A 20,037-nucleotide genomic window follows, 5' to 3' on the forward strand; every position below is an offset into this window, starting at 1 on the left:
CTCTCACAGGAGGAGGACTTTTTCAAGGTCTCAGGCAGCCCCTAATTGGACTCGGGTGTCCCTAATTGACCGGAGGTAACCCATTTTCAGCTTATAGGGGAAATGGTCTTTATCATTCTTATATACCTGCCTTCCACCACTCTCTTACAGCTGCCCCGTCTTTGTCACACTGTGTGATCCTCCTAGAGGACAGCTCTGCACATACAGGCCTTGTTTACACTAAGGCAGTTTGGCTAAGAGTTGTCACTGTTGTTACCACCAGTTCTGCTCTGGTAGCAGAACCAGTGCAGAAGTGGTGCTGACAAAAAGTGGCATTTTAAGCACCAGGTCACATAGATCTGCTCTTAATAGAGTTAGATGTCATACAATAGCGATGTTGCTGCCACCAGTGGAACTGAACAGGTGGTAGTGACAGTGTGAAATGTCAGCAACATGAGCCAAATCCTAGCTTCACTGAAGTCAATCCAAGCTTTGCTATTGATTTCAGTAGAAGAAGGGCTGGGCCTCAAACACTTTAATCTTTCAGAGTATGAAAAAATTCTAATATGGAGTGAACCAAACTACTACTGTATAAAAGGAATTTAACAAAATCAAAAGGTGAGATGGTTCTAGACTAAAAACAATGCCCACAAACACTAGTACTGTAAATGCCTTCCTCATTTGTAAACTGAAAATTTCACAGATGGAGTTACAACATGGTACTTGAATTATTAAATTCATACTTAAGCAGCACTGCTCTGAGCAACATTTCATTTTTCAGATCTCCATTTCTCTTGTCATGCAGGGCATTGGGGACTCAGTGAGAAAAACTGGACTCGCTTTAGCTTGTATTTACATCATTTGAAATTAAGGCACAGATATGAGATTCTAAATGGCAAATTATTAAGTAAACTTATTAAGTAAAATTTATTTTACTTTATTAAGTAAAATTATTAAGATTTTTAGTGTCGTTCTTTTTTTAAGTATTGTACTACAGAGCCTTATACATCACTCATGTATGCTAACTTGATTTTTCAGATGTTTTCAGGGTATGTTACACATTATAGATCATGGTCCTGATTTTCTGTGCCTTTCAATGCTGGCCCTTTGTTTATTTTTTAAAAAAATAACCTAAAATAAATTCACTCATTGCATAGACTTCTGTATTTCATATGTGTACGTTATTGTGATGTGTGGTTAATTTCATGTGTGGGCTCCATTACTGACACCTACTTTAAACTGTATTCCCATTGGTGCAAGAAGAGCTCAATTCTGATCTTACTTACACCTGTGTAACTGAGGCTGGGTCTACATGTAAAACTTAGGTTGACCTAGCATGAGTACTCAAGAGTGTGAGAAATCCACACACCCTAGCATTATAGTTAGGTCAATCTAACCCCCAATATAGACACAGCTCTGTCAACAGAAGAATGCATCCATGGATCTAGCTACCGTCGTTCGGGGAAGTGGAGTGGAAAACTCCATCCGTCAATGTAGTCTGCATCACCACGACAGGGTTACAGCAGCATGGCTGTAGCATGGTAGTGTAGACATGGCCTGAGATCACACTCATATTTCAGCTCTCCTTCCCGTTAGCAACCCCTTCTGCTGGCACACTATAAACAATGAATAGTCCTGGGGAAAATACTGAGGGGTGCCTTACCTGCTTCATTCCTCCATAGGGAAATTCTGCACCAAGAAATTGAACAGCTAACTTGACCATAAGGAAGTTTCTTCCTAATCCCAATTAAGGATTCTAAAGGAAAGTCAGGTAAGCACAGAAGGGAGCAGAGAGGGTCCCCAACACCCTCTGCAGCTCTCCATACCCTTCACTAGTCATGGATTGACTCTGATCACGCTTCACCCCCATACATACGCACTAACATTCCCAAAAGGACTCTTCAAAGCACTCTATGGAGGGATGACAGAGGAGCACACGACTGCTGAGGAGGGGTTTACTGAAGGGTTCATGCAGAGTTCATGCACCTGGAAACATTCAGGGCACACCCTGACTGTTGTGTAGGAGCGGTGCACACACTGCTCCGTCCAAGGACATGGACCATGGGAAGTCGCTCAGAGGACATGAACCATGGGAAGCTTCCTTGGACTGGGCTCAAGGCCTGAGAACAAGGATTGTAGTAGATAGAGGCTGGTAAATAAGAATATTAATCAAAGTCATATTATTTTCTTTATTGATGCCTTTTGCGGTCAGAGTATGTAATGCGCAGAGGGGAGAGAAATAAAAGAGAGGTGGAAAAGCTGACAGGGGCAATCCCGTCAGCAAACCAGCCTGCTTGCTCGCCTAAAGCCGTGTCCTGTCTTGTATTGAACCGCAACAGTTTACAGTGAACGCTGCAAGAGTTTAGTTGGTGGGGGTGAAGCTTGTTAGAAAGGCCAGGGAGTTTTGTTCTGTCTTATCATTTGCCTACCCACTATCGACTTGGGGCAACACTTTAATTTGGTGCATGATACAGATCCCTGCTTTGGATCTTGGCCCCTCTCCTGCCTATCTTTCTATCAATTTTTACAGCAAGCTGCAACCGGCGATGACATGCTCAGTAACCGCACTCTAGCAGTGCTGCTTTGAAGAAAGCTCTGTGTGAACCTCTCCACTCTGCAGAGTTCTGTGCTAGGCTACGTTAAGAGTGCTGGAGGTCTACATGTGACCACAGGCGCTCACTTTGACCATTCCTCCTCTAAAAGTATCTAATTGATATCCTCTCTTGGCGGTGCCAACGTACATTCCTGAGCTGAGGCGCAAAGGGCTCGCAGCAGACGCTAATAAATACATTTCTCAATATACGGACAAAATTCTACTATGCTGAATATCGTTTACATGCTCATTTAAAGACAGAGTAGGGTTCATGTAAACATTGGGCCAAATTTTGAAAATGTGTACTCTACACACGTCTAATTTATGCCAACTTTAAGGCCTTTCTACACTGCCAGAGTGGTGTAAAGTGGCCTTCGTTTAAATGAGAATGAGAACCAAACCCTAGATCTTCAAAGCCAGCATGTACATTTAACTAATTAATCAGTTAGATGCAAAATTAGCCTTTTGTTCACCCATTTATCTGACTTGTGTAAGAAATCATGGTAACTGCCCATAAAACCGCAGATGCCATTTTTAAAAATATGGGTCCTATTAATAATTTATGCAGGATGTAAACAAAGGCCGAAGGAAGTTCCTGCAAGTGTATCTGAAATAACTGGGAACAAACAGTAATAGAGTAAGAACAACTTACAGGAAAATCAAACAGAGCAGTATTAATGAATTGTCTGGACCCAGATTCTTGGCTACTGGAAATGGGCCCAGCTCCATTGAGTTCAAAGAAATTGAAGGGATAACTTGACCATAAGGGAAGTTTCTTCCTAATCCCAATCAGTTAAAATGTTTCTAAGGCATTAATAACCAAATTCATAAATATCTAGAAAGAGAGACACTGTCATAAAGTGTCATAGTTCCATTGAAATGAATAGAGCTACACTAACTTATGCCAACTAGGAATCTGGCCCTTTGTGTTCACACAGTCAAAGACAACACTATGCATACAAGTAGTTTAGAAATACAAGACTACAAAATAGTAGTATTAACTTCCTGAATTCCCATTAAGTGGAGGTAATGCCATAGAATTAACACAACTAACAGGTGGGATTTACCTGCAATTAATTCTGAGCACCAAGATGGGGTTTGAGTAAATGCCCCTTTAAAACTGGGCCCAGTATTTTATCTTTATTTTATTTTTTTTTAAAATTTAGTTCAATCCTGAAGTCAAAATACCCATAGAAAGAGGAAGAACGGAAGCTTTCAGGGCTGACCCCATCATGAGTTGCACATATGCAGTTTTACATTCATTTTGTGTACTAAAATAATGTCACCATTTTCAAATCAAATGTATAATTAAGTATGGGTGTTATTTTGTCACTTGGAAGACGATTTTAAGTTACAAGGAAGCTACTTTTAAACAGTTTGGAAAGTCCACAAATGCTAGTGTTCACCTATTTAGATTGTAAACTCCTCTTAGAATCTAAAACACCACCAAGGCTATGTGTCTTCATTGTTTGTATTGCACAATGGGACCTCAACCCTGATTGGAGTTTTTGGGTGCTACAGTAATATAATTTAAAAAATAAAATCAAGAAATTCATAGTTATGATTACCAATCAAGTGTCCATTAGTAGTATTTGATGGGACAGATTCTCTGATGTGGCCAAAATCTACTTGGCACAGCAAGGGACCATCAGGGAACTGGTTATGTCTCCCTGATTCTTTGTTCAGCTCTGCCTTAGTCCTTCCCCATACTTCGCTCAAGGCTGCTCTAATCTAGGAATGTTGTGAGTGATCCAAAAGGGACCATACAGCAGCTGGATATAGCCACAGTGTTTGTGCTAGGTGGTGTCTGTGTACAACAAAGTCAGCTACACTAGCTCTGTGCCCACAGAAGACTCACATGTGCTGGGGCAGTTGCTAAAAGATGCAAATGGTTTCCACTCCATTTGCACTACTGCCTATGTGGGGGCGAGCACTTGGTATTTGTTCAGTGAATCTGAGTATTCCTGGACCCTCCAGCCTTGCCCCTGACCCTCTCCATGTTTATCACTGAAACAACCTGAACAATAAGGTTGATGGAGCCCTTAGAGAACACGGTTTAGCCATACACTGTGTGAGAACCTCCTTTGTAGACACCCCACATCCTGTAGCAAAACTACCCTACTTATGCTTCCTACACAGCCTTCCACACCACTAGGAAAGCAGGATTCACCACTCCGTGTCTGTGTGTGACATTTACCTCCCTGGGAAACTACATACTACACATGTGCAGCATTCTGCTTTTATTCGTTGATAATTTTTATACTTAACTTTTTTTCAAGGTTAGTAAAGCATAAATTTCTCAGTAAGGGGGATCAACATGCTATGTTTATATACTCCAAGTGCTAACTCTTGAAAAACACTAAGGTTTTTTTCACACTTGAATAAAATAAAAAAGCTTAATGATTTTTCCTCAAACTTTTCAAAAACATTCATTTCTTGGTTGAGGAAACACATAAGAAATTCCAACTCCAAGGTTGTTTGGGGGAGAAGTTACAAAACAACTGAAATTAGGGGCTTGCAATAAAAATGCTTTCTCAGCCACAATTATAAGATAAAATATTGTGCAATGCTATAATAGAATGGCCAGTATTACCCAATGCCCTCAGTTACCCAACATCAAAAATTTGCTAAGACTAAATATGTGATGCAGGGTGAGATGCCACATTTCAAATAAAAAAGGTCCTTTAATATAAAATAAGGAATAAGGATTAATTAAAAGGAACATGGAAAAGAGTGTGCAAATCTTAATTCCCCTACTTCACTAAATGACCATAAAAAGCCAATAAATACCACCAAACCATGGGGATATCATCCTACTTTGCACATTTTCATTCGCAAAGGCAGCTGACAAGAAAACAGCAGTCTGTTAAGGTTATTAAGGTGCATCCAATGAAGTGAGCTGTAGCTCACGAAAGCTTATGCTCGAATAAATTTGTTAGTCTCTAAGGTGCCACAAGTACTCCTGTTCTTTTTAAGGTTATTCTTGGGAGTTTAAACTTGCAAGGCATGACATAAAGATTAGTACATTAACAAAATTCTTATAGTACATCTCCCCCAGGAACAACGGTGAACATTATGTTCTGAGGATAGCACATCAGTTAATAATATGGTATTTGTCTTTGTTTCATCTTAATGTACCTTGGTGAACAGATAGTATATCCACTCTTGTAAAGCTAGCTGCCATCCAGGCAAATGTTTCCTGATATGACGTTTCAAATTAAAAATGCAGAAGCTTTTGCCTCAGATGCTTGCCTAGCTGGATTTTCTTACCTTTGGTTCCATTGAAATGAAGCTGTGGGTACCTCTACTTGAGAGAACTGACCTTTTAATTGTTTTACTATGATAGAAGTGGTAGTAATCCTTCAGTGCTCCAATCTGTTGGGAGGAAGAGACAGGGGAGGAAAAGAGAGAGAGAGAGAGAGAGATTTAATTTATGAAAAGCAGTTTTCAGTTTTTCATTTTTTAAAGGACTATAAATTATGCAATTTCCTGCTGTGCTGAAACGTTACTTGAACCCCAGTGATCATCTTTCAAAAGAAGGACATAGGATATGAAATGGATGGAGTGTCCTTGAGGCAGCAACTGCAAAACCAACTATTATAATTGAGCTGCTTAGCCTGTCTGTATCTACCTTTTTTAATGTTTAATTTATATGCAGCATTTTAAGTAATTCTATATCAATCTATATCCAGACTGTCTTCACATGGCAAGTATAAAAATCATCAAATAGCTATATTAAAAAGCATTCCATCTAGTTTGCTCAAGGAAATGTACTATAAAATGCACAATAGGTTATTTATGTCATTAACTTACCCCCAAAAAGTTCTAAGCATCATACCATTCACAAAGGAATATAAATATATGATTTTTGGGGGGGAAAGGGAGGAGTAACGTCAGAACTCTTAATCAATTACTAGAAGTGCTTATTCAAGTTATGAGAAGTCAAAATGGGCAACTTCTAAATAACAGAATTCAAATTACTTTGTCTCCATCACTTCAGTATAGTCTGGCAATGTTGTTGGTTTTACCCAGCACTAATCTTTGTAGTAACAAATTTTAAATCATTTACACCTGTGTTATAATGGATAGCCAGACTTTTAAGACATTACTCATATACATCCACACACACCCAACATCTTTGGCCTAGGGAAAATGCTTCCCCTAAGCATTTTAAAATTTGGCCTTCAAGAAAATACCATAATAGTTGTAAATCTTAGAGGAAGATCCTTTATTTAAATTAACAGAGTGTTCAGATCTCCTTTTTTTGCTTATTTTTAACAACATTTATTAAAATTGTAAACACTCAAATGACCTTAGAAAGAAAATCTGGCTTAGTTTTGAAAACAAATCTGAATGAAATCACAAAAGATGATGGAAGAATAGCTATCTAACCTCAAGGATTCTGTGTTTTGAATTAATAGCCCCTAATAAAGACAAGTATACAGGAAATAACTCAAGTGTTCAACCTTAAAGCAAAGTTCTAGGAGAACTGGCAGGAAAACACAATAGGGCTCCAAGGATCTGTTTTTAGGATTCATGAAGACTAAAGTCTCTGGCTCTGTGCTGCCTACAGGACAATGCAGAACACTTTATCACCTCCTAGCCCCTGTGCTGGAGCTCACAATGCCAGAAACAAGGCTAGGGTGCTTTAAACTAATCAGTGGTGCCAGATCTAGTCCTCACCCCAGCATTGGCAGCATTCAAACTTTACCAGTTTACGCAAGGTCTCGGCCCATTTATGAAGATTTATGAGGTTCTGCAGTATGTTTGATGCAGGAGCCTGGGGATTTCTTGTTTGTTTGTTGCTTTAATTGCATTTTTTGCATATTCACTAAACCACAACATTAAACACAACTTTAATCTTCTATAGCCTCCCTCTCATTAGTATGGATTAATGAGCCTCTACTGTAACTCCTTGTTTATACACACACACACACACACTCTGCAGTCACAAAGCAAGTAGGTCTGTATTTCACCATTGCACAGAACTGCAAACACAGAATTCTGTCATATTTATTTGGGGGAGGAGCTGCCCGCCACCCCTGGGCTGAAGCCTGACCCCACCACCCCAGGAATGTGTGGAACTCACTGGCTGCTTGCTCCTACAGTGTTTGTTTCTCCAGAGGGGCCAAGGCTCAACTCCTGCTAGAGGCCCTGAGTGAGGGGCTACTGCTCCCCCACCCCCACAATCATCACCCAGGAGGCTGTGGCTGCAAGAAAAGCCCCTGGTGGCCGCATGTCGTCATGCTGGCTGCATTTGAGAAACACTGGATTAGGTTAATAAATACTAGTGGGATCAAAGAAGCCCAAATCTTGGAAATGGAATTTGATTCCTATTCAGTGAGAGCCAGTGCTTTCTCATAGTAAAGCAGTAGTGTACTAAAAAATTTATTACCCTCCTTTAACTTAATGGGAATTTACTTAGACCCTCAAAATCCTTGGACCATAGAGAACCACATGTATGTGCAAACAAACACATGCATCCCTACTATGATTAGGATGTCTTGCCTGCTTTATTACAGATAAGAATTTGAGTTAACTTTGAAGAAATTAGCCAACACATCATCATTACTGTGAAACAACAGCAAAACTTCTGGTTTAGTTCTTGAAATATATTTTCCCTAAGGCAGCTTTAACTCTGAAAGTAGCATAAGGATAACTCAGGATACAGATACAGTGACTCAGTTCCTCTACCTCACTGAACCTTGGAGTGTCCTCAGAAAGCTTGTGACGGATGATAAACTCCATATTGAGTACATTACATACATTCACCAGGCTGTTCTGTAGGGCTGGTTGCAGCAACAACTGAACATTTCCATTGATCCTGTATAGCAGCACGTCAGCAGGGCTCACAAAATTACTTGCCCATTTGATAATGGGAAATAGGAAACCTTCTCTGGTGGGAAGGGACTTATCCATCAGTTTCCATAGAATTTAAAGTTTGATTTAGACTAGAAGTTTCTACTCCTTCTGGTTGCAAACATAACCTTCTGACCATGAGCCGAATGGGATCTGTGATACGCGGTAGACTACCTGAATCTGTAGACAGACATTCAGAGTTTCCCTGGCCCTTGCAGGGGAATTGGGAGGGAAGGGAGGATTCTCCACCCTACAAATTCTGCCTCAGTAAGGAAGACACCTGGCAGTCCCTGCAACCAGGGGAGTGCAGTAACTGCTACCTCTGTGCAGCCGTGGGCACACAAATCACTAGGTCTGTGCAGAGGATGGAAGTTCTCTTTCACAAAGGATTTGAGGATTTTGAAATTTAGCTTTGTTCCAAATCAAAATTGAAGCCAAATCCAAGCCAAAATTGAAAATTTCAAAATTCTTTGAAGGAACATTCTGGTCATTTACAACATATTCTTTTGATTTCAACTTTTTGAAGATTTTGTAGTAATTTTTAATTATAATTGTATATTATATAAATTATACATAAGGAGGCATGGAGGAGTTCCTCCCACACTGGCCCCTCCACAGGCTGAACTCACCAAGAGAAAACAGGCTTCACAATGCTAAACAACAGTGCAGCCTTTGCCCTCTCCCTGTGTACTGGGGAACTTGCATATCATGCAGGTCCTGACTTTGTCCTTAGCTCTCTAGGGGGGAGTGAAGCTCTGCAGTGCTACTGACTCAGTGGCACGTACAATTTGCACAATCCAGCCACATAGCAATGGAGAGGTATGAACTGCCCAAGGCGTAAATCCTGTCTCCAGCTCACATTCCAAGCAGGCAGACCATGCAGGAGGGTGTTTCTTTCCTACAAGCCACTCTTCAATAGTGAATCACACTGTAGCCGCTTCTCCAGTGCCAAAAGTAGGCTCTGTGCTTCTTGCCTTCTGTCACCTTGGTGCGATGTTACTGATAGTTCTGCACAGTGGTGGATCCACCAGACCAGGGCAGGAACAGCAGCCCTCAGCGGGCTGTGGAGCTGCCAGGAAATTTGACTGTAGAGTAAGATATGGATTAATTACCCAAATCCCCAACCTACTTCTTCAAACAAAGCCCATTTACTCTCGTGTTGTGCTGAGAAAGGGGAATCTCACCCATGATGTGTTATTTAGTAAACATTCTACAAGGTATTAGGCCTCATATCATTTCCCCATACATGCTTCAGCACGGTAAGGTTAAAGAGTGACTTGCTTTCAGTTTTGTACAGTTTCAGGCACCAAAAAGCTGGCCAATTAGTAAAGAACTTAAATAGAAGAGACAGAGAAGATCACAGCTGCAGGAAACTACTCAAGCTGAAATGCCAACAATGACGAGCAGACTTCTTTCCAAATATGTCAGCTCCCTGCCACTCCCATTGGTTTTGCAGCCCAGCCCCCTGCTCCTGAGGAGTAAATGAGTTTTTCGGATTATTTCTGTCAGCCATGATTAAAACAACAACAAAACTACCCTGTTACTGACATTGCTGCGTGCTCTGGTCTTGTCCTGCACTGAAGCAGCAAGTTAAAGCCATTGTGGCAGTCAGTATGTTTAAAAGAGGCAGAGGCTGCTATTTTGCCTTTTCACTTAAGGCCATGAATACACTACAAGCTTTGGTCGACAAGTTACATCGGCATAAAGCCACTGCAGTTAGCATATCGCTTGTGCATGTGCAACCTGCCACTGTCCAGCACGCTCTTTTGGGAAGTTTTGGCAATACATGTTGGAACTGAAATAAGTCGTGCAGGGTTGACTGAGAACAAGGGTTCAGCTTCATAGCTTGCAACAGTTTCCATCCCATAATGTCATCTATATCCCATAATTTTCGTGCCTTTAAAAAAAAATCCCACGAACCTGCACAGCCCTCCTCACTCTCCATCATCTCTGACAAAAGTATGGAGCCTGAACAGCTCTGCACTATTGTCCTAAGTTTTGCAAGCACAGGAAGCAAGATCCTCCGGTATTTGCAGAGCTGTAAGAAGAACTGAATGAGCGGGGAACATGATGATTTCTTGGAGGACAGATTGCTGTGGAACACAGTGAGAACCAATTCAATGTTGTTGGTGGAGTTCAAGAAGCAGCTGCAGATGATGGAGCACTGCTTCTGGACCTGAAAAACAAGCACCGACTGGTGGGATCGCATGGTAACACACGCTTGCGATGATGAGCAGTGGCATCAGAACTTAGGGATGCGCAAGGTCACATTCCTGGGTCTGTGTGCCAAGCTTGTCCAGTCCTCCAGCGCAGGGACATCAAAATGAGAGCTGCACTGTCAGTGGAGAAGCAATTGGTGATCACACTGTGGAAACTTGCAACGCCAGATTGCTGCTGGTCAGTGGAAATCATTTTGGAGTTGGAAAATGCAGTGTGGGGACCATTGTCATGCAAATGTGCAGGGTCATTAATCATCTCCTCATAAACAGGATTGTAACTTTTGGCAATGTGCAGGATGATAGTGGATAGATTTGCAGCAATGGGGTTCCCAAACTGCAGTGGAGCGATAAATGCCATGCATATCCTTATTTTGGCACCAGACCATCTTGCTACAGAGTCCATCAACAGAAAGGACTACTTTTCTATGGATATGCAAGCACTGGTGGATCACTGGGGACGCTTCATTAACAGTGTTGGCTTGTCCCGGAAGATGCATAATGCTCGCATCTTTAAGAACACAGGACTGTTTGGAAAGCTATAAGAAGGGACTTTTTTTCCTAACTGGTGGATTACCATTGGCAATGTTGAAATGCCAGTAGTGATCCTGAGGGATCGAGCCTATTCCTTGCCTCTGTGGCTCATGAAGCCATACACAGGCCACCTTGAGATCAACAAGGAACGATTTAACTACTAGCTCAGCTGGTGCAGAATGAGAGTAGAATGAACTTTTGGTAGATTGAAGGGACACTGGTATTGTTTACTCATGACAGTGGATCTCAGTGAAAAAAACATACCAAGGGTTATAGCTGCCTGCTCTGTCCTGCATAAAATCTGTGAGGCAGAGGGCGAACAGTAGCAGCCAGGGTGGAGAGCAGAAGTGGCTGTCTGCTAACTTTGAATGGCTAGACACAAAGGCTATTATAAGAGCTCAATGTGGAGCTATACGGCTCAGGGAGGCTGTGAAAAAGCACATTGACAGTGAGCCACAGTAATGGATTGTGTAGTACTGTTCTCTACCTGGACCTGCTGTTTTTGGGACCTTTAGGAATTTTGTGGTGCTTGCTGTACACTTATGATTATCACACTGTGTTTGTCATTGATCCTATGAGTTGTGTCATACTGTGCAGTAACAAGTAATCGTTTGCTTTCAGAACTTCGAGGCACTCTGCAGCATATATTATGAACGAATAAAAATTATTTTCCCAATAACAGAATTTTATTCAGTAACAAAATCAATGCAAAGAAAAATCAGTGAAATTTAAATGCAAATACAGTAAACACTTAATACATTAATGGACCAGAACTTAACAAGGGGAAAGAACATTCATGTCTACTTTTACCTACATATACAGCAACCATGGCTCTCTCGGGTCAGTGTATGTGAAGCTGTGATTGTCTTTATTGTGCCCAGGGGTGGACTGGTGTGGGTAGGGATGCGGCCTCTGATGCTACATGGAATGTTTGGGGAGGGGGGAAATTGGGAGGTACTGTAATGGAGTTCTTCTTTGTGGATTGCAAAGAGAGGTTAGCCCACAAGAGTCCACCCATAGGTCCACAAGAGTCTACAGCATCTCTGTTTGCTGCCAGAGAAGCTCCATTATGTCCTGGTGCATCTCCTTCTCTTCCTGCTGGGACTCCTGGGCCTTTCTCCTGTCCACTCTTTTCTTCTCCAGGCTGTCTGCAGTATTCACCCTCCAGGCCCTTTGCTCATGGTCCGATGCCGCACTGGCTTGCAACATCTCACTGAACATGTCATCCTGAGTCCTCTTCATTCTCCTCCTTATCTAGCTCAGGCATTCCGTGGCTGTGGAGGGGAGACCCTTCAAGGCTTCAAAGGCAGCAGCTGCAGATAAAACACACAGAGGTAAACCATTGTCAATATAGTCACAATGGAAAGCAAAAGTGAAGATTCAAAACTCCCTTCCCTTGCTCCCCTGAAATTTTAAACAAGACGTGTCTATTGACACTTTTGCTTCAGCATGCTTATGCATTGTGCCACTCACTGAGTGTGGCCCACCAGGGATGAGGGAATTGCTTAGTTGCATAAAACTATGAGTACAGGGCAATGACACTGAATACTGGCACCATTTTCCATAGGAGGGTAACAAAGGCAGAGAGAGCACAGCTGCTACTGGCATCCAAAAGCTGCCTGGGTCCATATGCTGCTAGCTTGTCTACTGCAATAGTGCCTGCTGAAGTTATCGCTGACTAGCATGGGAAAGTGTCCTACAATGGCGGGAAAAATAAGGTTGTCATCCCTAGAAACCTTTGGGAAAGGATTGCTGAGTACCTCCATGAAAGTTTCATTGAGATCTCCCAGGAGGATTCAAGGGACAGCGCTGTGTACATAAACAAACTGCTCCGCATGGCTCCCCCTTGCCTAACTCCACAGGGGAATGAAAAGCAGATAACAACGCTGCCTCTCTTTGTTGTACTTTTTGAAAAGTGTACTTCAATGAAAACTTGATAGTTGTGTCCTGTCAACATGGGGGCACCATCACTATAATGGGAAATAAATTTATATGCTTACCCGAGGATGCTTTCCCTGCATCAGGCTCACCCATGCTCGACTGGTCTGCAGCGGAGTCTCAAACAGGTCCTAGCTTGTGGCGTTGCTGGACCCCCCGGTCATGTATTTCCCCATCCTCCTCCTCACTGTTCACACCATTGGCCTGTGACTCCAGCTCCTCAGAGGTATCCATGGTGATCTGCAGGGTGGCAGTGTGGTCTCTGCCAAGTATGGCGTGCAGCTTTTTGTAAAAGCGGCAGGTCTGTTGCTCAGCACCAGATCGACTGTTTGCCTCCTTGGCCTTCTGATACGCTTAACACAGTTTCTTTGTTTTCATGTGGCATGGCTGCTGATCCCTGTCATACCCTTTTTCCTGCATCCCCCATGCAATCTGCTCGTAGATAGTCATGTTTCTTTTGCTGGTCCGTAGCTGTGCTTACACAGCCTCTTCTCTCCTCAAGCCCAGGAGATCCAATACCTCCTGTTTACTCCAAGCTGGCGCATATCTGGAGCGAGTAGCTGGCATGGTGAGCTGGGCAGTAGCACACAACAATGAAGAGCTAGCTGCTAGGTGTGCTCACCAAGTCAGACAATCAGGAAAAGTTATTTCAAAAATTCATAGGGCTTTAAAGGGGAGGAGAGCTTTCCAGTCTCCAGGACCCTGGGGAAGTAGAGTTCACAATTGTAACCAGAACAGTCAGTATTGGGCATTGTGGGACAGCTGTTAGATTGATCCTAACGGTCCTAAGAAACACAGTGTCTACACTCTTGCTACGTTGACCTCAGTACATTGACCATGGCTCCACACTGCTTGGATAGAGGGTGTTACTGTAACGGGGCACTTACATTGGTGGGAGACAAATTTAAGTACAGACACGTGCAACTAGGTCGACAAAAGATGGCTTATGTCTATCTAACTTTGTAGTATAGTCCAGGCCTAATAGTTGGGCTTAACTGGTATTCTCAGATGCCAATGCATATCTCTCCCCTATTCCCTTTGTTTTCCCTTCAGGCTAGTACTCCAGTCTGGTAGGGAACAAATACGTTTACACAACATTGCCAAATCTGTACCTCTGAACGGTGGTGACATTCCTCAGAATAACAGCTCAGTATCTGCCAAAGATCAGAGTATGACTTCAGTGGCATTCCTGGAAACTCCTTTCTGAAGTATGCAGATACTATGGAAATGAGCCCTTCCTCCATCCCCACAAAATGCCAATATATGAGAACATAAAATGAAATAAATAAATGGAAAAATAAAGGCCAAGATTTTCAAAAGTGGCAAGTGATTTTGGGTTCCTCAGTTTGTGTGTGCCCAATCTGAGACACCTTAAAGGTATCTGATTTTCAAAGCATGGGTGCTTAGCACTGTCTGACCCTCTCCTGCTGTTCAACCCACCCTCACCCCCCCAAATCTAGTGGCCTGTCGGAGACAGGAGTGGAGAGAGTGGCAGTTCTTGGAGTGGAGAATCTCCCTCTGTTTTTTCATCAGTTATGCTGTAGTCTGAGGTCGTGTCTTCACTGCTAAAAGAGGTGTGCTTTTTTACCTCAGGGTGACTATTGAGTGTGAGCTACCCCAAAGTGAAAACGCAGCTGAAGATGAGGCATTTTAGTTTTATCCTGACAGAAACTCACTAAGGGCAGGCCTATACCATCACCTGGGGCTGACATTGCTTCGTCTACCTCATGGTGAAACGGAAGTGCCTTGTCTTCACCGTGTTTTTACCTCAAGACAGCTCACACACATTACTGACAGGCAAAAAATACACCTTTTTTTTCAGTGAAGACAAGGCTGAGCAGCATAGTGGTAACTTCCCCCCTCCTTAGCCCCCAGAGCAGTCTCACATTCCCCCATGAGGGCTTGTACCGCAGTTTGGGAACCAGAGTTTTAGATATCTATAATGGTTTGTGTTCCCTTAAACCATTTTTTCTCGGTCTCATAGGTTGAAATGAGGGACGGTCATAACTCTAATTCCAGACAAAAATAAAAGCTAATTAACTGCCCCTCAGATAGAAAATGCATTGTTGTGAGTGAGTTTTCTTGATCAGTTTCTGAAAAGAACCTGGTCCTCAAGACAAAGGAGTTCAGCCAACTAGTAACACAGACAGGTTGATGATTCTCTTCTGAATTACTTGTGCATGAATAAAACAAGGAAGATTAATTACTGCGTCCTCCTGTTACAATAGGAAGATCACTATTTCTGTTTCAAATAAATCAGCTTTACCCCCAAAACATAGCAAGTCCTTTATCCTTGAAATTTCCTCTCTTCTTTTTTTTTTTTTTTTAAACAGAGAAAATATAACACCTTATTGAAGTAATGTATGCCACTACTGACTTCCTTTGCAGCCTTGGGCAATTTTCCACTGTATTTCAGCTGTTTGCATGGAGAAATTTTGCCTGTGCACTTATATTGAACTGGAAAGGTACAATTTTGTTTTTCAATCAGTGGATGTCTAAAATGAAAAACTGAGCTATTAACATAAAATAGCTCTGCATTATGTTCTTTCGCATAAGAATGTTATTACTATTGTTTACATACTGCTGCATTTTCCTTTAAAAATCCCACAAAAACCTTAGTATGTTAAGTGCTTCAATAGGAAATCCAAAATAAACTCTCTAGACATTTAACTTGTTATATGTGCCTTTGTTAACAGGACAAAATGAGCAACAATAACTGCAACTGAATTTGCCTTCTTTGCATCTGTTCTATTTCAATATCAAGGCTGAGATTTTCAAAGTCACTGTTTTATGGTTAATAGGAATTGAACATTTAAATCCATTAAGAAGCTTTAAAAATTTCAGCACAAAAATGTAATTAGAGTGTGGATATAGCATGTTAGAGAATATACAATTTTAAAGAACTTCTAAAATAAAAAAAATTTATAATGAAAATTATTTACATGAGATTACATACTGCATTTTGTATACCACCTATATAATCAAAGTTTCTCTAATCTGCTCCCAATGTAGGTCATATTCCAAAATATATTTACCAATATAAAGATATATCAGCTTTCCTCTAGGCTATGCAGCAGACAAATAATTAACTACCTTGAAAAAGCTCAGGATACACAGGACAAACATTTATGGATCAATAGATGATGCAAATACAAAAAGAATGTACAGTTATGCACTGAAAGAAATATTGCAAATGAACTTCTGTCTAGTGGGTCTCTTGTACATCAGTGCTACCATGGAAACCATATTCAACATTTGAAACTACACGATGAAAAGAGAAGTGCTGAGAAACATTTAGCAACATGTAATGCTTTCGTATCATCAAAAGAAATAAAATGTTTTGATACTTAAGAGTGAGGTCTTACTTTCCACTAGTACAACCTTAAGTGAACAGTCTTTGGAAAAATGAGAAAAGATTCAATGATAAAAGAGGTCAGAATTTTCAGGGAACACTGTAATCTTTTAAAAGAAGGATGACCTTTAAAAAGATCAGAAATGCATCAATAGTTTCATATTCATATGGGTTTAATCACAAAGAATTATTCATTAAAAGCACCCTTCTAAACAGGCTGAACAATCCTTCAAAAGAGGATTGTGGCAGCTTTTTTGGATTATATATTTATTTAAATCCTGCGGATTTCAATCTGAAGTTGTTCTCTCCTTATAAATGAGGTTGGAGAGGAGGGAGCGGTTAGCTGGTTGTTTTAAATAAAACTACTTAGGGATTTTAATTGACAACATTTAATTGTATCCAGTGATACTTCTCTTGGAATGTTTTGAAGAAAATAATATTCATAGTAGGCCAAATCTTGAGCACCGTATCCAGGGAAACTTCCAATAATGGTAATAGGAGATTGCCTGATTAAAGACTAAATGAAAGCTAAGGGTTAGCTTTATATATTTGTCCTTTACATGAATGTGCAATGAAAAGAATGGCCCAAGGAGCCTTCCCAGTGAGACTCCCATAAGAGCTACCGAAAACTGCAGTCCCTTCAGCACCCCAAAAAAAGAAGAAGCATGGGACAGAATGGGCTCATGGCCTCACCTCCCTCTATCACAGCATGGGAAATGGGGGTGTGCTGCATTTCAGGGAGGGGGAGGAAGAGTCAAGGGACTCTTTCTGAACATCTGAGGAAGAATGCCTACTAATGTTTCCCTAGAAGCAATGTGACACCACACCACTTCAATGCAGGGCTGTGCATTACAGGCCCAAGTAAAAACTGAGTAAGGACCTCAAAATTGGCCCTAACTGGACTCAAGGACTGAATAAACAGTGAGTAAAAACATCAAGTTGTTGGCATTTTAAAGGACCAAACCAACAGAATTCCTAATGAATTCAAAGTGATATTTGGCCATCATGTTGATCATTCAAATACTCCAAATTAAAAGAAACTTGAATTCTGCCTTTTGAAGTCCATAAAGAACACCCCTCCTCCATCTATTTCCTTTCAAGGACTGAAAGAGAGGTTATGATTTTAATAATATGTTAAAAATAAAGGACTCAAAATTTAAGAAACACAGATACAGGATTTTTTTTCAGTTCTTCAGCAGATGTCTTAGCATTAAACAAGATCATTTTCAGATTTCTCATGTTAATGTTATCATGCAGCATAGCCAGCCTAACCATCCCACAAAATGAAAACACAATTATGGACCATTAATGAGAGTTTTATGAAGGGAGGGATTGACCTTTAGGTAAGTTAATGTCCCTGTCAAATAAAACAATGTACTCTTAAACTGATTATTCATCTCCCTCTTTGTTGAACCCAACTATTTACCTCATTGCATTTCCATCGGAACTACAAAATAAGTTCAGTAAATACTTTAATCCTTTTCCACAAAGTAAATAGACTTTACCTCTGACATCTGTAGTGATATAAAGAAAGTTTTGTAATCGTTATCCATGCAAGTTCAAGTGACAACAAATGCTGTTTGGACCTAAAAAGAAGCTGTAGGGAAAAATGATAATGTTTGTTTCTCTAAAAAAAGCTGTTGGGCAGGAAACAAATCTCTTTAACATTTCAAGAGGTTCACACAACTGCAGCTTTTGTTCTAACCTTCTTCTCTTTTCTTTTCTAACTCGCCAGTTGGTAATTTAAAAGCTGATATATGTCTTCCTTAGAATAATCTTCATTGCTGTTATTACTGACTTCTACCCCTATTTCATGTTGGTTTAGTGGAGAAATGCAAAAGGAGAATGAAAGAAAAGAAAAGGAATATACATACTGTACCGTGAATGTTCATTTAAGTACCTTACATCACTGACATATTCCATATTTTATGACTATGCCAAACCCTAAGCACTGCTGATGGTGGAGGGATTAATTTGGACTCTCATCAATATATTATTATAATTCTGGAAAATAATGTGACTTTACAAGGTGACCTTAATCACTGTTATTTCAATCATGCCAATCGTATAAAGATAAGTTATTAAATAGGTTTTATGTTTTAATAAAACAGATTCATGGGGAAAAAACAGGCATTAATTTCCTTTGAAAATTGACCACAAAATGTTTAATAACATGGGCCAATCCTGAACACCCTCACTCGCCCGCCTGAGCAGTCCCACTAGGCAAAAGTCTCTTCTCGTTTGCACCAAGTAAATCAGAAGTAACTTTGCTGAAGTCAATTGAGTTAAACTGGTTTAAGCGAGAGAATAATCTGGTCTAATCAAACTAATTGCATGAGTAAGGGTTTGCAGGATAGGGCGCCAACTCAGATATGATGCTATGTTTCTGTTCATTTATTTTAATTTCAGCATAAAACTCACTAATGCATTAATATCAGAAGATCTTATAACCTTCAAAGTGACTGACGCATCAACGTACAGTAGTCATGCTATTTCCATAAAACACCTAAAACTGCAGCCATAAACCTTTTCAGACTGTACTTTGCCTTACAAATCTGAACTCAGTTCTTATTGGCTATAGTAATTATGTTTTCATTGTATTGACTTTCATATCAGACTTTATTGAGTAATTTCCCCCTCCATCCTCACTACATTTTTTTGAAGAAGAATAAAGCTGTGACTCATGAGAATTTTTGGGAATGAGTTTAGTTCATCTACGTGATGTGTGGCATTATTAAATACCCATCAGCCTAGTTCAATCAATCATTTTATCAGTGTAAACTGCCACAACAGTGAAACTGTAACATACTTCTTTGACTTTGTCCTGTATCAAAGTCTAATCATCTACCACTCTGCACAACAAGCTTAACAGAGCATGAATAAAGGTCAAACAATCCCAGATCCAGATATTTCAGTGATAATATGCACATATCTTATTTGATCAAAGCAAGATCCTTACAAAGGCACTACTATATTCTAATGAAATACTGAGGCCTAATCCCACACCCCTTATTCACATGAGCAATCCCTACTCATGCAAGTAGCCCCATTGACTTTGATGGAACTACTTATGCAAGGACTACTCATGTTTCAGCATGGAGTCCTATAGGTAGATATTGAAATTCAATACTTGTTAGTAAGAAAACACCTGTATTTGGCGGGACCTAGAGACAAGCTTCAAGAAAAATATCAGATCCTGTAGCATGCACACCAAATCAGAAAGGAAACATCAGGAACATGCTACCAGTTTAAATGATGTTTGGCAAAACAAAATCTGGATTATGCCAAATCACGGAGCTGTTCGTTCTAGGTATAGTCAGGTAGGAATCTACTGTTTATTTAATCTAGTTAAGTCAAGTCAGAAATAACAGTAAAAAATTACATCCCCCATAATTCAGACAGTTAGGTCCCCCTCCTGCTCCCACTCATCAGTAGTGTCAGGTGGACTACTAGAGCTCAATCCAACTTTCACTTAAATCAATGGAAATCTTTTCACAATCGTTAATGGAAACTGCACTGAGTTCTTACTGAGACAACACCTAGCATATATCTTGATGAATCCAGGC

The 20,037-nt window shown here is 40.6% G+C and overlaps 1 protein-coding gene across 4 annotated transcripts in view; it reads right to left on the bottom strand.

The window, feature by feature from the left end:
- Nucleotides 1-20,037, bottom strand: part of PCSK5 (proprotein convertase subtilisin/kexin type 5) — a 299,903-nt gene that overhangs the window by 263,027 nt on the left and 16,839 nt on the right. For all 4 annotated transcript variants that reach the window (XM_073345119.2, XM_073345120.2, XM_073345121.2 and 1 more), the window contains exon 2: nt 5,843-5,947. In XM_073345119.2, the coding sequence (XP_073201220.1) occupies nt 5,843-5,947 (105 nt within the window). The remainder of the gene's footprint in view (nt 1-5,842; nt 5,948-20,037) is intronic.

Source organism: Lepidochelys kempii, chromosome 5 (assembly GCF_965140285.1).
Source record: "Lepidochelys kempii isolate rLepKem1 chromosome 5, rLepKem1.hap1, whole genome shotgun sequence".
Classification (NCBI taxonomy): domain Eukaryota; kingdom Metazoa; phylum Chordata; order Testudines; family Cheloniidae; genus Lepidochelys; species Lepidochelys kempii.